Source organism: Salvia splendens, chromosome 12, assembly GCF_004379255.2.
Source record: "Salvia splendens isolate huo1 chromosome 12, SspV2, whole genome shotgun sequence".
Lineage (NCBI taxonomy): Eukaryota > Viridiplantae > Streptophyta > Magnoliopsida > Lamiales > Lamiaceae > Salvia > Salvia splendens.
The window spans coordinates 9,348,835-9,369,515 of NC_056043.1; the positions used below are offsets into that span (position 1 = coordinate 9,348,835).

The 20,681-nt window shown below is 36.9% G+C and overlaps 1 protein-coding gene across 1 annotated transcript; it reads left to right on the forward strand.

Annotated features, from left to right (window-relative positions):
* Positions 1-13,970: 13,970 nt before the first annotated feature.
* Positions 13,971-16,177, forward strand: LOC121759504 (40S ribosomal protein S3a-like). The gene is made up of 7 exons (XM_042155107.1): positions 13,971-14,104; positions 14,196-14,243; positions 14,337-14,442; positions 14,991-15,128; positions 15,220-15,405; positions 15,518-15,718; positions 15,883-16,177. Exons 1-7 carry the CDS (start codon positions 14,094-14,096, stop codon positions 15,973-15,975), a joined length of 783 nt encoding a protein of 260 aa, XP_042011041.1. The 5' UTR covers positions 13,971-14,093; the 3' UTR covers positions 15,976-16,177.
* Positions 16,178-20,681: the final 4,504 nt, after the last annotated feature.

The following is a 20,681-nucleotide window of genomic DNA, read 5'->3' on the forward strand; positions in this document are numbered from 1 at the left end:
TAAATGGATTTTAATATTATGGAAATGTTTTTGTTTAATTGAATTTTATATTAATTGTGCTCGTCCTTGCGGAAGAGCACAGTTGTGGGTGTTGTGCTCTTGCCAGAGAGCAGGCATGAATAGTACCGCCCGGGCCCACAACCGTGCCGCTGGCAAGAGCACGGTTGTGAATGCTCTTATCCACAACCTGCAAAGCAACCACTGCCAAGGCTAGTAGGCTACGCCACAAATCGCACAGTCTTCAGTCGCATCCTTCCGTCTTGTGGTCTGGTCCAAAAACCCTTGCGCTAGTGATGGATAAAATGACCGATATAACATACTCCATATACAAAATGAATTAATGTGAAATAATGTCATAAATAAAACCTTTCTGTTGTAGTGAAACATTTTCCATATGCAAAAACTAGGATGAATAATTTATATTGATTTTCATTCTTTACTTATCTACACGTTGAAAATGATGGTTTAAGTGTTATGTAGATAATTCAATTCTAGACTTTTCTCTATAATATAAGACTATAAGACCACGCAAGGATAAAGAGATTATCACTCATCATATCTATTTCTCAAGAAAAAAACATAGTTTCATCAAAGTAATTATGACATTGAAAGTCGTGTTCTTTCTATTGCTCGCCCTCACCACAGGTAATTATCTTCAGCTATAACATGTACACATGATTTCATCTACTAACAAGCTAAAATATACTAGCATATCCATCAAGTTAAACGGGTAATTTTTCATGGAATCTATTTTAGTAGCATTAGTAGTAACGATAATATGGGAAATTATGTCATTTAAATTATAATTTTTGATGACTTCTAGTTGATTTCATAACTTATAAAAATAGTTAATTAAATAATAATTTTTGCACATTTCTTAAATGTCCCGTATAGTTAAAATTTTGATGAAATTTGTCATTTAAATCATTTTTAGGTAAACTTCTAGATAAATTTAGCATTGTTCAATATTATGATAATTGATTTATATGATTATTATATAACTGATGGAAATATACTGACAAAAAGTGCAAAAGTTATACTCCCTCCGTCCCAAGTTACTTATGTCGTATTCCTTTTTGGGTTATCTCAAGTTACTTGAGTCATTTATCTTTTTTGGCTAAAAAGAAAACATCTAATAGCACCTACTTTATTATTTCTTTTACTTTACTCTCTCTTCTTTCTCTTACTTTATTTCCTCCTCTACTTTATTTAACTCACTAAACACAACTTTCTTAAATCTCGTGCTGAAAAAAAACCCCTCAAATAACATGGGACGGAGGGAGTAACAAATTTTACCAAAATTTTATTTGTATGAGATAATAAAGAAATATAAAAAATTGTGATTTAATTAATTATATTAATCAGTTATGGGATTCACGAAATCAACCAAAAATTATGATTTCAATGACAATTTTCAATAATAATAATAATAATAATAAAATCACTAAATGTCCTATTCAGTTAAGGACATTTATTTTTCACGACGGTGTTATTTTTGTGTTAGAGCATCCACAATAGCGCCTAGCGCACCGCCTAGCCGAGCGCCGGCGCTAGGCGGTCTATTGCAACCGCCTAGTCATTTCCGGATTTAAAAACCGCCTAGCGCTCGGCGGTTCCGTGGCGCTAGGCGGTGCGCTGGGCGATCCGCTCGGCGCTATTGCAGCGTCCGGATCGCCTAGCGCGATTTTTTTTTGAAACACGATATATACGCGCTTTGCACGTCATTTTCATTCGCACCACTTGTTTTAACGAGTACTCTCTCTATCTTAATTTCTGTACAAGATCAACACCTAGAAATGAGTAACGCCGGTGGTAGTAGTGGTGGGGATGCTGAGGAGTACGAGCGTTTAATGAACGAAGCGCTAGAGGCCTATACGAACCGTGAGATTGATCAATGGATGTAGAGGGCCTTGCAGCCGGCGGTACCTCCACCTCGTCCAGTGGTACACCGCCGAGCGGTGATTGATCGTGATCACGTAGCTGCACATCAGCGCCTATACGAAGACTACTTCGCACAGGAGCCGCGGTTCAACGCCAACCTTTTCAGGTGCTGTTTTAGGATGAGCAGATCCCTGTTTATGCGTATTGTTAACGATTTGGAGCAACGATATCTGTATTTCCGCTTCAGGCACGATGTGTCTGGCAGACCCGGCCACACACCAATTCAAAAGTGAACTGCGGCAATCCGGCAGTTGGCCTACGGAGGCGCGGCAGACATGTTGGACGAGTACCTCCACATTGGTGAGACGACTGCCCTGGAATGTAAGAAGTATTTCTGTCAGGGCGTGATTGAAGTATTCAGTGATCAGTACCTTCGAAGCCCTACCCCCGAAGACTGCCAGGATCTGATGCAGATGCACGGGGAGAAGCATGGGTTCCCGAGAATGTTAGGCAGCATAGATTGTATGCATTGGGAGTGGAAGAACTGTCCCGCTTCCTGGAAGGAGTTCTACACGACCGGCTACAAGGGAAAGAATCCCACGATGATCCTCGAGGCCGTAGCTGACTACCGACTGTGGATTTGGCATGCGTATTTTGGGATAGCCGGTTCGAACAACGACCTCAACGTCCTCAACTCGTCGCCACTTTTCAACGAGCAGTGCCAGGGTGTCGGTCAGGCCATCAGTTTTGTCGCCAACGGCAACCGGCATGATATGGGCTACTACTTGGCGGATGGGATATACCCTAGGTGGCCCGTCCTTGTGAAGACGGTCCGATGCGCATCAGATGAGAGGAAGGCCTACTTTGCGGCACGACAGGAGTCGGCGCGCAAGGACGTGGAGCGCGCATTTGGTGTGCTCCAGTCTCGATGGGCGGCAGTCAAGGGGCCAACGCGTTTGTGGCATGTCGACTGCATTACTGATATAATTTACGCATGTATAATCATGCACAACATGATTGTCGAAGATGAAGGTGTACAACTGACTGATTGGGCCAACGATGATAATGAAGTCGGTCCAAGCCATGGCGTGGCCGCCCCCAACGTACGGAGTGGGGTACCTCACGATGAAGACGGTCGCCTCCAAGCACATGCCGACATGCGCCAAACGGAGGCTCATATTCGACTCCAAAAGGATTTAATTGAAGAGTTATGAGCGCGGAGGACTGCACGGCAGTAGTTTTTTGTTAATTATGTAATTTTTTTTAATTAATGTCCTTTTTAAATTTTAATAATATTATTGAATTTTCTCGTATATGTCTCGTAAATTAAATTCCGTATTTTGTGTGATTGTTAATTATTTGTTTTATATAATTTTGAGTGAGGTGGCTATTAATGTGGTTGGGCTATTTATGATGTGGCTAGGCTATGGCTGGGCTATTTATGATGTGGCAGGAGGATTTTTAGTGTTGATGATGTGGCAGGAGGAGTTTGTGGCTAGGCTATTGCTGGGCTATTCCTATTGTGGATGGTCTTACTATTATGATTTCTTGAATCCCACGGTTTTTGTGAATATGCATTAGCAATGGGGCGCCATAGGGACGCCCTAAAGCCCGCCATATGCACCGCCACGTCAGCATTTTATCCTCCTACCCTTCCACCTGCAGTGGGGCGCTTTATAAGCCGCCCTAAGCATTTTCTTTATTTGAATATTTAAATAACTACAAAAATTGAAAAAAACTATCATTTCATTTAAAATTAATACATTACAATACTAATTAAAAAATACGCATTCTCAACGACGGCGGTTACGGGCCCAAACTTCTTCAACCATGTCGTTCATGAGCTGGGCATGGTCTTGTTGGTTGCGCATTGAGGCCTGTCTAGACAGAACCTCATTGAAGCCCGTCGGTAATCCTCGAGCGTCATTGACGGCATCGAATAAGGCTCGCGTCAAGGTCCGACTAAAGCCCTCCGAGGTACTCCAGTCGTCGTCGTGGTTCATTTTTGTTTGTGAGAGATTATCGAAATATTCGTATGGAATGTGAGAGATGAGAGAAATGTTCGTATGAAAAATAAAATGACAAACGAGGTTTAAATAGATAAAAATTCGAAAAAAAATGAAAACTCGTTGCATCGTCCGCGTCGCCCACAATGGGCGGACGATGGGGCAGACGATCTATAGGGCGCGAACGATACATCGGGCATCGTCCGCGCACCCACAGTTGGCGGACTATGGCGCGCCCTAGGCATATCGTCCGCCCCATTGCGGATGCTCTAAAGCAAGCAAAATTAACTCAAATGATACAGTTAGCAAGAGCATTTGATAAACAAACTCCAATCTTCAGAGTAATATTTTTTTATATATCAAGGCTAATCTTAAAAAATAAATATCCTTTAGTGTATGTATATGAATTCATTCATCGAGATTATTATTTTTAGAATTTGTCCTAGCTACTGGCAATATTATTATTTTTTGTTTGGATGTTAGTTGTAAAACAGAGATTACTGCAGTGACGGTGAATGGACAAGAGGTAGATTGCCCCTACGTTGAAAGCAATATATATTCAGGAATATGTTCGGACGATAAAAAAATGTACTAATGATTGCAAAACTGAGGGATTTGCGACTGGAGATTGTCGTCGTTACTGCTACAACCACCGCTAAATTAAATGTTAAACAAATCTGATTTGAGCATATTTACTTATTGTCCTTAATACTACTGTATTGATTATGCAATTGGGCGATGCACCATATGGGAAGGTTTAATATATAATGCAATTTTATTGAAAAAATTAAAATATACTGTATCAATTTTTTTAATAAAGTGCAAATTAAAATGAACATATATATAGAACTATAAGATTATTGACGGGGATGAAGCACAATTTAGTGGTAAGACATCTATCCTTATATCGATAGATAGGAGGTTCAAGTCATCACGAAAATAAATTTGGAACCATTAATAATTTTTTTAAGGAGAAAAAAACTATAAAGCTGTTAGCTTGTAAATACATTTATCATACAACATGAACTGTGCATAAATTCAAATTTTTGTATTATACTCAACTTACTATTTGTTATAATTTTATCACAGAATTACTATTATAAGATTTTAAGACCATCCACAACGCGTCTCGCGCCGGGCTCGCGTCTCGTCTCGGAGAGACGAGACCCCCGCGAGACGCATTGCAGCGGCCATCTCGTCTCCAGCTCGCGACCGTCTCGTCGCGTAGCTCGTCTCGGAGAGACACGAGACGAGCTGTCTCGCCACGCGCCCGAGACACGTGGCACGTCCCCATGCGTGCGTGACGCCCACTCGCTGGCCCGCGAGTGGGCGTCGTCACTGATGACGCAATAATTCATTTTTTTTTAAAAAAAAATCGATTTTTAATAAAAATTTTTTTTTTTTCAAACGGTAATATTACCGTTAAATATTTATTTTCATTTTTTAAATTTTTAATTTTTTTACTCTATAAATAATTCTATTCCATACTCATTTCAAACACAAACACACATCTATTCCTCTCAAATCCTCTCTATCACTCCAATTTCCATCTTCAATCAACTCAAACAAATGGATCCTTTTGAGCAAATGCGCCAATTATTCGGGCAAGGACACGCGACTCTAGCGCCCACACCCAACTCCAAGAGGATCTAATTGAGCACATTTGGGAAAACTTTGGCGGAGAAGATTAAATTATGTCATTTTTATTTTTTTAGAATTTTAATTATGTCTTCGTTTTTTTTAATGTTAAGTTGTAATATTGTTTTAATTTTAATAAAGTGTGTTTGTTTAAATTGAATTGGGTTTTAAAAAAAATTATAAATTAAATTGAATGAATAGTAATTAAGAGACGGTATAGAGACGGTTAAGAGACGGAGCGTTGCAGGTTCCGTCTCTTAGTTAAGAGATGGAGGAAAAAAGGACAGTGAGGCCCTCAAATAGTGCTCAAATAGTAGTTAAGAGACGGTTTAAGAGACGGTATAGAGATAGCGTTGTGGATGGCCTAAGATGACATGTAGGCTGAGAATTGCCTACACAGACTCGTATATTACGTCATTCCAAATTCAATAAAAGGATGCAATTTTGAATGAAGATTGAGACCCAATAAATTAAGTGATTATTCGATTTGTTAGACAAATTAATCATGAGATGTAATTTAGGATTAAATTGAAGAATTGTTTTAGTTGGAGCTTAGGAGGGGTTGACTGTAACTAATTATCACAAGACCATCAATCTAGAATTGAGTTGCAGATTCAATCTCATGAACTAAATACAATACATATTTAATTCCGAGGTACAATCTTATAAAACCGAACCATCCATAATAGTAACACTTTTGCAAAATTACTCCGACTTCTTCACGTCATCTATAAAATCTCATCAGGTAACCTCCCTCTCTGTGTTTGCGCACACTTGCGGATTTGGTGCAACACTATTTTGCCTTAACACTTTACCTAATTTTATAGATTATCACAATCCCTAAACAATCACTCTCCAAAAATCCATCACGCTTTGCTAGGAACTAACTTCAGTTGTGCAATTCAATTATAACTGATTTCTTTCCTACCAAAATGCAGTTCATCCAACAAAAATCAAAGACTTTGCCTATTGTTCGCCATTAGAGCATCCACAACTCCCACCACGTCACCATTCATCTCTTTTCGTGCACTTGGCCATAACTCCCACAATAGATGTCATCTCTCCACACCAGAACATTAAATTACACTATTCATTACTTTACTTATAAAATTGAAATACGAGCACACAATATATATAACTTGAAACGACATCGTAGATATAAAATAAAACTACAGTGTTCATAAAAAATAAACTAAAATTGTGACCTCGTAGAAAAGAAACTAAAATTACGACTTAATTGAAAATCTAGTCTAAAAAGTAAATTTTCGAGCTTCTTCCGGAGTATGCGCAAAAGGAGGTTGTGCACTCGGAGCTCCTCCCCAGTCAACTTCGAGGTATCCCCAATTTTTGAAAAGATTTTGGGTAGTGCATCTACAACCAAATCAAGTGACCGATTGGGAAGAGCATTTTCATCCGAGGTCGGATATTTGGTCTTAGGTGAGTTAAATATTTTCATCAGGTGCTGAATTCATATTTTATTTTAGGTGTTTGACATATTTTTATCCGGCTCTGGGTTGAAAAGATGAATGTGTGAAATGAGGAATGAAGTGTTTAAGGTGTTGAAGGGTGTGAATTTATAGAATTTGATATTTATAAAAAAAAATCAAATATCCTAACTATCCCCCAAAAACCACCCGGTCATCTCCCTCTCTTGTCGCGGTTTGCTAGGTTCCGCGGGCCGCGGTGCCGAGACAGCATACCGACGACCATTGCCGCCCATCACGCGACGCTTGGATTGACAGAGCGGCCGTCGTGGCTCCCCGAATACCCTCCATGGCGAATGCTTTATTGGCCACTACTTCAAACACCCATGACCCAACATCTCTCGTGGGTCTCAATATCACTCACAATCCCTGCGACATCCACATTTAATATTCTATCAATATCAAGGTAGTTGGAGCGTTTCTTTTAAACACGAGATTTAACTAATTGATGTTTAAAGGTTAAAGTGAAGAGTGATAAAGTAAAAGTCAGGGAGAATAAAGTAAGAAAGGAAGAACTTTGCAAGGGTGCTCACCGTGGGCTCGGTCTCGTCGAGATAAGGCGGTGGCAAGACACTATTGCGGGTGTCTCATCACGCTGATTCTCTCAATGTGGAGAGGAAGGGGGCAGCTAACCTTCCCTCTTAGCTGCCAGCTGAATACCTAATTTACATCCCCTTCCAGATGCCTTTTCGGTCCCGGGAGTCTTGGGATTAGAGATCAACCTTTTGCCCCAAATAAAAATGGGAGGAGGAGGAGGAGGAGGTGGTGGTGGTGGTGGTGGTGGGCATGGAATAATTGCATTAATTGATGGAATTTCTTATTAATTCCTTAATTATGTTAATTATTTTTTAATTAATGAGATAATTATTACTCCTTCTGTCCCAGCTCAAGTGATTGATTTCTTTTTTGCTGTTGTTTTGCGAAAATGATAATAAATAGTTAAAGTGTAGAGAAAGTAAAGTAATAGAGAGAATTATATAAAAGAGAGTCGTATCTACATTATTCTATTACTTTATCTCCACTTTAACTATTTATTATCATGGTTCTCAAACACGTACCGAAAAACAGTCAATCACTTGAGATGATGGGATGGATGAAGTATTAATTATTCTTTAATTAATGACAATTGGTGAAATTCCTTAATAAAAGAATATTTTTGTAAATATATTTTGAAATTTCCGTATTCCTTGGAATTACTTTGTGATTATTAGAATATATGGTCCTCTTATAGTGCTTATAGCATCATAATCCAAAACTAAGATCAAATCTACACTCTTAAATTTTAAGATGAGTGGATGAGATTAAAGCTCACGAGTTTCAATATATAGAAGACAAAATATCAACAAATTGGTAAGATCGTCATTTTGTTATCATATGATAATTTTCATGGTTTTTTGGTATGAACGCAGTGTTGTCAGCATCATTATGAGTATTTCAACACAAGTACACCAAAATATCAACACAGTTTTATTGATATTTTTCATGCATTATATTGAAATTTTTTTGATGCATTTGTTTGATATATGAAAATTGAAATAAATATTATCGAATTTTATCATCCGAACATCGTTGGAACATATGCAATTGATATCTAATTAGAATCCTTATAAAATTACCTTTAATTTGATATATTTTTTATAAAATAATAATTTAAATCGAGAGAGTTACTTAAATTTAAAGTTTTGAAATGAGTTTAAAGAGAGAGAAAGTGGTTAGCTTTAATTAACATATACTCCTATAAGAATTGAAATGAATGCCTTTAAGTTTATATACTAATTATTTAAACACTATTTCACCGCTAAGAATTGGTCTTAATTTAAGATTGCTAGTTAGCAATTGATCACAATTCTTGGAATGTATATTTATCAATGGGAATAATTGTGTAAATAAAATTGATACATTATTTATTATAATAATAAAGTGAATAAATTTAGCTATTATTATTATTATATGTACTTGGAATGCATATTGTAAATTAAAATGAGATGTTTGGATGGGAGCATCAAACATGGCAGGAAGCGATGCAGTGTGAAATTATGGCCTAGTGGAGGAAATAATACCGGAGAGTTATGATATGGCTGGAGGCGTGAGTTGTGAATTCTCTAACAATTATGCAATTTTAGTCTTTTCAACATAGCATAGACAAAACAAACAAGTTGTTAGTAATTTCTTTCCGTTCCATAAAAATATAAAAATTTGGAAGGAAATATGAGTTAATGCATAACTGATCTAGTAAGAGAAATGAATAGAAGGGTAGTTAAATTGTGTTAGTGGATAGTGAGATTCGCATTATTGTTAGTATTTAATAGTTGACCCTAGTAGTATAATTGAGTTGTAAATTAGTTGATGTAAATGAGTAATAAATTGGTGAAATTTTTCTAAAAATGAAAATGATATTGGGACGAGACGGAGAAAGTATTTATAACATTCCATGCGAAATTCTAACCAATTTCCTAAACAATAAAAGAAATAAACCATTTTAAATTTGATATATCTAACTGAATCTGAAATAAGTAATAAACTATTTGTAAAAAAGAAAATCCAAGATGATACGTATTAATTTACTTTTACTACAAAATATCCCAATACCAACAGATATGAATTAGGAGTAGTATTTATATAGTAGGTCTCCGAATCCGAATTGGAATAAAAAAAAAGTTAGTTACATAAACCAGGACCCTATTAAAAATGGGGTTACTAAACGTGACAAGCGTGCCACCACGTAAAAAAATCCTCTATTCCTTCATCATAGAGCATCCACAGTGGGACGGATGTCCCGACGGACATCCCGACGGACTTCCTAAAAACACCTCCTGCCAATCCATAAGAACCTCCCACTGCACTGCCATGTCATAAGGACATCCCACTGCACAATGGCGGACATCCCCAAGGACATTCCAACGGACATACACAATAATAAAAATTCACAAATTCACCAAATTAAACAATTTATGGAATTAAACAATTTACGAAATTAAAATTTCGACACGAATACGGAGAAAATGCAATGATAATTTCATTAAATAAAAAAGTACATTTCAACAAAAAAAATACTCAACAAATTACATTGTAAATATCAACGACGACCCCGTCCATAGCTCTTCAATTTTATCGTTCTGGAGTCGAATATAGGCTTGTCGTTGGCGCATGCCGGCAAATGCAGGTACTCGATTGGCATGTTCATGGGGTATCCCTATACGTACATTGGCGGTGGCCATGCCGTGGCTAGGACCGACAGCATCAACATCATCATTGGCCCAATCAGTTAGTGCTGGACCTTCATCTTCGACAATCATGTTGTGCATGATAATACATGTGTACATGATTTCCGCGATGCTGTTAATATACCACAGCCGTGATGGACCCTTCACTGCCGCCCATCGAGCCTGGAGCACACCAAATGCCCGCTCCACATCCTTGCGCGCTGCCTCCTGACGACCCGCAAAATAGATATTCTTTTCGTCTGTTGCACATCTGATCGTCTTCACAAAGACGGGCCACATAGGGTATATCTCATCCGCCAAATAATAGCCCATATTGTGCTGGTTGCCGTTGGCGACGAAACTGACGACCGAACCAACGCCCATGCACTGCTCGTTGAAAAGGGGCGACGACTGGAGGACGTTGATGTCGTTGTTCGACCCGGCTACTCCAAAATACGCATGCCAAATCCACAGCCGGTAGTCAGCTACCGCTTCAAGGATCATCGTGGGATTCTTGCCCTTGAAACCGGTAGTGTACACCCCTTTCCAGGCAGCGGGGCAGTTCTTCGACTCCCAATGCATACAATCTATGTTGCCCAACATTCCCGAAAACCCCTGCTGACTCCCGTGCATATCTATCAGAGCCTAACAATCTTCGGGGGTATGCTTCCGAAGATACCTATCCCCGAATATCTCCCTAACGCCCTCATCGATCATGTCGGCCGCACCTCCGTATGTCAGCTGCCTGATTGCGGCAGTGCACTTCTGTATGGGCGTATGGCCGGGTTTACCAACCGTATCTTCCCTCATCCTGAAATACGAATATCGACGCTCTAAAGCGTACACGATACATAGAAATAGCGAAAAATATCAGTTCAAATTTAACATTTGAGTTATGTGCTAAGTTCGCAGTTACATACACAATTATATAGTTCAGTTTCAAAAACCAAAATGATGTAAACTATGTGTGAGAACTGAAGCAAGATCAGTAAATGGGTTGGATTATGAAGTATTTTGGTCATGATAATTTACATTTACTCTATCTCCTTGGTACGCTTCTCTCTCTCTTTTCTTATTTATTTTGTAGCAAAAGTCAAGGGGTCAGAGCAGAGCAGAGACTAATTTGTCGTGGGGTCCAACGCAAAACTACTATAGATCAAAGAACGATTAATAGTAAAATTTTTGGTGGCACATGTACACCAATCACAGGAACGGTCGATTCTACCTGAAAATGTGTGTCTCATGAACAAAAGCTTGAATGTTAGTAGTACCAATTATGAAATTTAATAATACCCCATTTAAATTATTATGAAATTTCAATTATTAAAATGATCGTAGTTTTGTTATTCTCCCCTCCGTTCACAAAAACACATTTCAATTTTTTCATTAATGTCCATCCACCAAAATTAGTTACGTTTCAATTTATCAAAAATTTTACACCACGTCTTCTCTTTTTGTCCATGTTACTAATTACTCATTGAAAGTTGTGCCATTTACATAAAATTTTTTTTTGGATGGAGTGATTATTAAGGTACTTGTGTTATTATTATTATTATTATTATTATTATTATTATTATTATTATTATTATTATTATTATTATTATTATTATTATTATTATTATTATTATTATTATTAGATCGGGAAGAAAATCACAAAGAAAGTTAACCAGTTTTATTTTTTTAAAAAAAAATAAAGGACATAAACATCAGAGCATCTCCAATGGCGGCGTCGGCACCGGCACGCCGATTTTGCGCGGACGCCGGTGCTGACGCCGAACCATTGCAGCCGGCATCGGCGAAATCGGAGTCGAAATCGGCGTGCCAACGCCGATTCTTGGGCTGACGCTGATTCTCACGCCGATCCTCACGGCGCCATTGTAGGCCCCGGATCGGCGTCAGACCGGCGTCAGATTTTTTATTTTTATTTTTTTAATTTTTCGAAACACTATATATACGCGCTTTGGACATCATTTTCATTCGCACCACTTGTTTTAACGAGTACTCTCTCTATCTTAATTAATTTCTGTACAAGATCAACAATGAGAAATGAGTAATGTCGGTGGTAGTGGTGATGGCCGTGGTGGGGATGCTGATGAGTATGAGCGTATGATGAACGAAGAGCTAGATACATATACGAGCCGTGAGGTTGATCGATGGATGCAGAGTTATATGCAGCCGGCGGTACCTCGCCCACGACCAGTTGTCCACCGTCGAGAAGTGGTTGATCGTGATCATGTAGCTGCACATCAGCGCCTGTTCACAGATTACTTCGCAGAGGAGCCGCGTTTTAACGCCAACCATTTCAGGCGTCGTTTTAGGATGAGGCGGGACTTGTTTATGTGTATCGTTAACACTTTGGAGCATCGATATCTGTATTTCCGCTTCAGGCACTATGCAGCTGGCAGACCTGGCCACACCCCTATTCAAAAGTGCACTGCGGCAATCAGGCAGTTGGCCTACGGGACTTCGGCAGACATGTGGGACGAATACCTCCACATCGGTGAGACGACTGCCATTGAATGTATGAAGTATTTCTGTCAGGGCGTGATTGAAGTATTCGGTGATCAGTATCTCCGAAAGCCTACCCCCGAAGATTGCCGGGATCTGCTGCGGATGCACGGGGATCAGCATGGGTTCCCGGGAATGTTAGGCATCATAGATTATATGCATTGGGAGTGGAAGAACTGTCCCGCTGCCTGGAAGGAGTTCTACACGACCGGCTACAAGGGAAAGAATCCCACGATGATCCTCGAGGCCGTAGCTGACTACCGGTTGTGGATTTGACATGCGTATTTTGGGATAGCCGGTTCGAACAACGACCTAAACGTCCTCAACTCGTCACCCCTTTTTAACGAGCAGTGCCAGGGCGTCGGCCCGACCATCAGTTTTGTCACCAACGACAATCAGCATGATATGAGCTACTACTTGGCGGATGGGATATACCCTAGGTGGCCCGTCTTTGTGAAGACGATCCGGTGCGCATCAGATGTGAAGAAGACCTACTTTGCGACGCGGCAGGAGTCGGCGCGAAAGGACGTGGAGCGAGCATTTGGTGTGCTTCATGCTCGATGGGCTGCAGTTAAGGGACCAACGCGTTTGTGGAATGTCGACTGCATTGCTGATATAATGTACGCCTGTATTATCATGCACAACATGATTGTCGAAGATGAAGGTGTACAACTGACTAATTGGGCCAACGGCGATAATGAAGCAGGTCCAAGCCACGCCGCCGCCGCCGCCAACGTACGAGGTGGGGTACCTCACGATGAAGAAGCCCTCCTCCAAGCACATGCCGACATGCGTCAAACGGATGCTCATATTCGAATCCAAAAGGATTTAATTGAAGAGTTGTGGGCGCGGAGGATTGCAAGGCGTTAGTTTTTATTTAAAATTATGTAATTTTTTAAATGTACTTTTTAATTTAAATGAAAATAGTATATTTAATTCCGTATTTTGTGTGATTGTTAATTGTTTGTTTTTCATAATTGAGTGATGTGGCTGGGCTATTGCATATCCAGTTGTTTGTCCAGTTGCATGTCCAGATGATGTGACAGGAGAATTTTAGTGCTGATGATGTGGCAGTGGCAAGGCTATGGGAGGGCTATTGCATGTCCAGAACCACTGGAGATGCTCTCAAGAAACTCGAGTTAACTTAGGTGTATTTTTAGTCATTTAAAGTAATTTTTAAAGCAAGATAAATAGGGCCGATTAGCCCAAATGAACCCTATACTAAACTCAAAGCAGAAAGAGCATAATAACACTACCAAAGCCCAAAAGGCCCATATAAAAACTGAAACCCTTGGCCTTTTAGGGTTTTTTCTCTGAACGCAGATCTTTAAGAAGAGCTCTCTCTCTCTCAGAAGCTCAGCTGCTGTTCCACCATGGCCGTTGGGTATTTCTCTATCATCTCCATCCATAATACGACGGATTATACTCTTTCCTCATAATCTACGATTGATGAATTTTTGTTTGATTTGATGTAGGAAGAACAAGAGGATTTCAAAGGGGAAGAAGGGAGGCAAGAAGAAGGCGTGAGTGTTACCTCTTCTTCAATTTGTTTGCGTAATTTATTTATTTATTTATTTTTGAAGTTATGTGGAAATAAAATATTTTTCTCATTGTAGTGTCGATCCATTTGCAAAGAAGGAGTGGTATGATATCAAAGCCCCTTCAGTTTTCAGCAACAAGAACGTGGGTAAAACCCTTATTACCCGTACTCAGGGTACCAAGGTACAGTTTTTACTCTGTTTTCGCAGTTTTGCAGTATTAATTAGTACCATTGTTATCCTAATTTATTTAATTTTAATGTTTATTCTTGTAGAATAATGCATGGGCACTAATTATTCATTAATTAACTTTAAATCTTTATAAGTTCAATACACATTTGACATATAATCAGACACTAAGTTATATCTATGCTTTGCTTGGTTGTGTTGTTGGATTAGGATAATCCGGTTATGTAAAATTTACACTGTGCTGGATCTTGTGGAAATCTATAAATCCAAGATACTTAAGTTTTATATGTTCTCATTATCAACATAAACTGATCTCTGTTAATGACCGACATTTGGTATATATGTCTAAACAGTGTTTTAAAGCAGAGTTTGTATGATTTTTGTTGAAATGTTTATCATGTACATGTCTTTGATGATGGGACTGTAGAGTATGCTAATCTTATAAACAAGATTTGTCTGTTACCATTGGTGTTTTTTTGTTATGAGAAATTGTTGTAGCTGAGCTGCGATCAGTTTGTTAATGACATTATTGCTTCTCATCAGATAGCGTCTGAAGGTCTCAAGCACCGTGTGATTGAGGCGTCCTTGGCTGATCTACAAGGTGATGAGGATCACGCTTACAGAAAGATCCGCTTGCGGATTGAAGATGTACAGGGAAAGAATGTCCTTACTAACTTCTGGGTATGCATAACTATAAGACTCTTACTTGGATTTTACTTTTGAGTAACATTGTTGACCTTGAATGTCCCCTATTCGCTTGTGTTATTTGCAGGGTATGGACTTCACCACAGACAAGTTGAGATCACTTGTCAGGAAAAGGCAATCACTGATTGAGGCCCATATTGATGTCAAGACAACTGATGCCTATACTCTGCGCATGTTCTGCATTGCCTTTACTAAGAAGCGTGTAAACCAGCAAAAGGTTACATGCTATGCCAAGGGAAGCCAAGTTCGTCAGGTAAATACCTCGTGATTTTTCTTATACTGTGTTGGAAATTATGATTTTTATTATTCATATGATGTATTAACAATGTATTATACTGTAATATATTTTGCTTGAAATTTTTTAGATTAGGAGGAAAATGAGGGAGATTATGGTCAACCAAGCACAGTCCTGCAGTCTTAAGGAATTGGTCCTGAAGTTCATTCCTGAGTCAATCGGGAAAGAGATTGAGAAGGCTACTTCAAGCATCTACCCATTGCAGAATGTTTACATCAGAAAGGTTAAAATCTTGAAAGCACCCAAATTTGACCTTGGCAAGTTGATGGAGGTAAGTTGGGTTTTTTTTTCTTTCACTAACTTTAGTTGGTAATAGATTATCCCAAATCCCAATAATTTGACCCAAATAGTACTCTTAAATGTAGTTCAGCCGGATATTTTCCATGTTCAGTAGGATAATGCAACCTCAATAATTTGTGTATTTTTGTCCTGTAGGTTCATGGAGATTACACCGAAGATATTGGTGCAAAGTTGGACAGGCCAGCAGAGGAGCCAGTTGCTGAGCCGACTGAACTTGTTGGTGCGTAGATTGCATTGTTCTGAATTTACTTCATGTCTCTTCTGTTGCAAGTTTAGTTTTATCTCTATTTCATACAAATATTTGCAGTTGGAGTTTGTTTTTGTAAGAGATTTTGTTTCTCCGAGAGTAGGGAAATTATATTGAAAATCAGTCTTGTTTATGTTGGTTATAATTATGAATGCTCAGCTCTCATTTTAGAATTTTGTCAAAGTTTCTCTGTTTTTATGTTTACTGGTATCTCACCCGCACTGCACATTATATTTTTTTTCCAGAATATATTTAATACCAAATAATTATGTAGCATAAATATTAAATGAAAAATAATTTATCATAATTAATCCATAAATAATATTGAAAATCTTTTACATATCTAATATAAAAATTGTGAACACACATCAAGAACATATAATTAAAAAATATATAATTCAATAATATAACACTATCACCAATAAATAAAAAAATACAATTAAAAACTTATGATGAAAAACTAAATGTTGAATAATATACTTTGTATAAATACACACACATACGCGTACAGTGACATTACAAAACTAATTAATACAGTCATAAATTTTAAAACATTAATTACACTCTCCATCTACTAAATTTTCGAATATTTTTCTTATATATTTGTTAATTATATAAGTATATTATTTGATAACATTCTGAATATATCTTTTAATTAATTTTATACTTATTTACTAATACTACTATTAGTACAAAATATAAAGGATAAGATAAGATAAGATGAGTTCTCATAGGATCTGAATATTTTAAATGTGATAAGATAAATTTGAAATGTAGATATTCAATTCATTTATTATTTGATGCACAATTATTTTTCATATAAATAATTAATCATTTTACTGTATTTTTGCATGATATAACTTCAATTAACATTAGTATAGTTGTTATTAATAATATTAAACCAAAAATTAATTAATTTAAATAATCATCTTTGTCATTGTTTTTATACTGTAAAATAATTTTAAGCAATGATAAAAAAAATGTTGTCGTATGAAATCTAAAATCATAAATGTATAAAAATAAAAAAATGTATTATAGAAATATAAAATCAAACAACTTTCAAAATGAAAAAGATGTACAGAAATATAAGTACTAATTAACTTAATATTAAATATATAATTATTTCATTAAATTACATGACTTTTATATAGTAAAATATACTACTCCATTAAACATACGATTTGGCGTATGATTTTTTATTTTTAGGATTTAAGTATGTATTATGTGTATCATTTTTATGATTTAAATTATTTCAATTAGTCTATTTATTAAATTTCATAATATAGTATGCAATTTATTTTAAGTTAAAGATGTTTAAATCAATTGGTCCATAGAATAAGTAAGATAATTTAATTAACTAACACAATTTAATAAATTAAAACATAATTTATTTCCTCTTTCCGCCAGTGAGGTTGTCTTCTTGTTTTTCTTATGGAGTGGCGAGAAAGGGCCCTGGATTACCCTCTTCACTTGAGACCACAACCTCCTCACCACGTTAGGGATCTGCAGCGATCATGCCGGCGTCGAAGAGCTCATCCACGGAAAGAGACGTCATTTCTCAATTATCTTGACTGGCAGTCAAACGCAAAATCGAGATCATTATCTCCAGCTCACCACTGATTTTGGCGTGCCCGGCTTTTGATCCCCCCATTGAAACAACACCGAGCATGGGTCGAAGAATTTCGGAATTTTGATTGAAAAAATTGTCTCGTAAAGAGTATTTATAAACATTTTGTTGTATACCAAGAGTCTTTTTGATTCAATGACTCTTTCACCTTCTTATTCCTATATTAATTTGTATGTTATGAGTATTGATTGTAGAATAAAGAAAAAATTAACGGCATAATGAAGATAGATCGATTAAACGATATTTTTTCTATTATTGTTGTCTAGTTTATTTTACTTTATTATTCTAATGATATAAAAGAGGGAAATAAATATTCTAATGATATAATAGAGGGAAATAAATATTCCGTAACCTTCACATTTGAAACTGCCGTAGTTAAGGAAACTGTAATAAAAAAATAGTTTTAATTATAGTTTATAATTTTTAAATCTAAACGGCAGTTTTATAAATATTTCCAAAACTCCCCTTTTATATATGTATAGATTTGTGGTTTTTCTATGTCAGCTTCCTACAATGTAAACGTTGATGTGATGATGGTGATTCTAACCAGGGCCGTCCCGACAAAATCAGAGGCCCTGTGCAAAAATCTAAAATGAGGCCTACCACTATAGAAAAAAAGACAATGCATTTTAAAGCTATATGATAATTAAAGAAATATACCATTTCGAACCTCGATTGCATAGTCTTTACTTGAACAACATCATTCTTTTGGTATTCTTTGAAATGAAATCTTCGACGATGTTCTCATATGCAATCTTCTCCAGCATCTCACTCTCGAGTGCGATTATGGCCAAATCATTCAGTCTATCTTGTGTCATTGTAGAACGCAAATATGACTTCAAAAAATAGTCACGGTGCTAGAAAAAGGCCTGGGCGTTGCTATACAAGAGAAATAGCTTTGTTGGGCTGAAAAAATAGGAATACATGTATATGGGCTGAAAGATTTCAGAGGCCCCTGAAAATTGGGGGCCCTGTGCGGTCGCTCAGGCCGCACGGGCCAAGGGACGGGCCTGATTCTAACGAGTCTTCATATGTTATCATATCCATTGACCATTATGATAGTACTTATTTGCAGTTTGCAACTTAGGACTACCAATTTTTTACACGACACGATAACACGACACGAACCGCCATGAAATTAATGGGTTTGTGTCAGAACTTATTGGGTTCGTGTCCTTATCGGGTCGACCCGTTAAGGACACGAAAATTTCGTGTCGTGTTCATGTTGGGTTCGTGTTATCCGTTAACAATACGTGTTCGTGTCGGGTTCGTGTTATCCGTTAACAAATAATATTTTAATATTATTAATTCTTATTATTTTTATTTTTCAATATTTATTAAATTGACTCTCATAGTCTCATAGTCATATCTCATTTAAATCATTTAAATATTTAATCACTTTCCAATACGTGTTGTTATCGTGTCGTGTTGACCCGAAGTGGTTCGTGTCGTTAATGGGTTCGTGTCGTTAATGGGTTCGTGTCGTGTTCGTGTCTGAGGGTAGCGGGTCGTGTTCGTGTTCGTGTTTGGGGTTTTCTTAACAGGTCGTGTTCGTGTTTGTTGTTATCGTGTTCGTGTCGTTATCGTGTCGACACGATAACGACCCGACACGTACGATTTGCCACCCCTACTGCAACTGCATATCAAAAATAGTTTAACAAATATGACAATAAGGAACTTTGCTCATGTCAGAGCTAAATATTGTCAACATTTGGATGGATTTTTTCACAAATCTTAATGATATTATTGGTATACACTACATACATGTATGTGTGTAATTTATGGTAATTAATTTAGCAATGATTGTAGCAATAGCATCGACGGCGGAGGCCTTGACAATCGCCACCCTCGAATCCCTCAGTCTTGCTAACATCAGTGCATTTTATATCGTTCAAGCATATTCCCGAAAATTTCTCGCTTTTATAGGTGCATATTTTTCCTTTTACACCTATCTCTCGCCCGTTCACTTTCACTTCAAGAAGCCCTGTCACCACCAAGGAGTAATTAAAATTCTAAAAATCATAATCTCGATGAATGCATACATATATACACTAAGGAGTAATTAAAATTTTAAAATTAGCCTTGATTGATAAAAAATAGTAGTATAAGTCAATCCTTGTTACATTAAAGGATTGAAGTTTGTATCAAATACTCTTGACAACTTATTATTTGAGTTAATTTTGCTTGATTAATATCCCACCAAAAAATATGGGATTAAAAAATTATACTAATAATAAAGGAAAATAAATGCAGTCATGAAAAATAAATGCCTCTAATTAACTTAAGGGATATAGTATATGTTAGGTTGTTAGATGAAATCCGGCAATATAATATAGCTGAAGAAAAATACCAGTGGTGAGGACGAGCAGTAGAAAGAACACAACTCTCGTGGTCATAATTAATTAGATGAAACTATATTTTTAAGAGAAATAGATATGATAGTGATAATCTTTTCATCCTTGTGTGGTCTTCTTATATATTAGAAGGAAAGTCTACAATTGATTTATAGATAACACTTAAACCCTCATTTCGACGTGTAGATAAGTAATAATGAAAATCAATATAAACTATTCATCCTAATTATTTTACAAGGAATAAAGTTTAACTATAGCAAAGAAAAAGTATTTATGACATTACAGCACATTAATTCTCAACGTCGCATATGATATTCAATAGAGATGCATACATATTTTTCAAATTGAATCTAAGAATTTATCTGCATTAATTATTCATTAGTAATATAGTTGGAGTACATCTATCTATAAATAAATAAAAGTGGAGATTATTGTACAAGGAATTAAAATTTCACTATAGCAAAAAAAGTACGTATTTATGACATTATTGCACATTAATTCTCAACGCCGCATGTGATATCCAATAGGAGTAACTTTTAAGAGATTTTGCATTGATATTTTGCAAACTGAATCCTAGAATTTGTCTGAATTAATTATTCATTAGTGTATTATATTGCTGGATTACATCTATTTATGCATAAATAAATAAATTAATTAATTTAAAAACTTCAAGGGCAAAAAAGGACTTGTAGAAATATCATGACAG

Excerpts from the sequence above, each read along its gene's own strand:
- LOC121759504 (XM_042155107.1), top strand. Across the intron at positions 14,244-14,336 it reads AAGGGAGGCAAGAAGAAGGC|TGTCGATCCATTTGCAAAGA; the intron begins GTGAGTGTTACC and ends TTCTCATTGTAG. Across the intron at positions 15,406-15,517 it reads AGGGAAGCCAAGTTCGTCAG|ATTAGGAGGAAAATGAGGGA; the intron begins GTAAATACCTCG and ends GAAATTTTTTAG.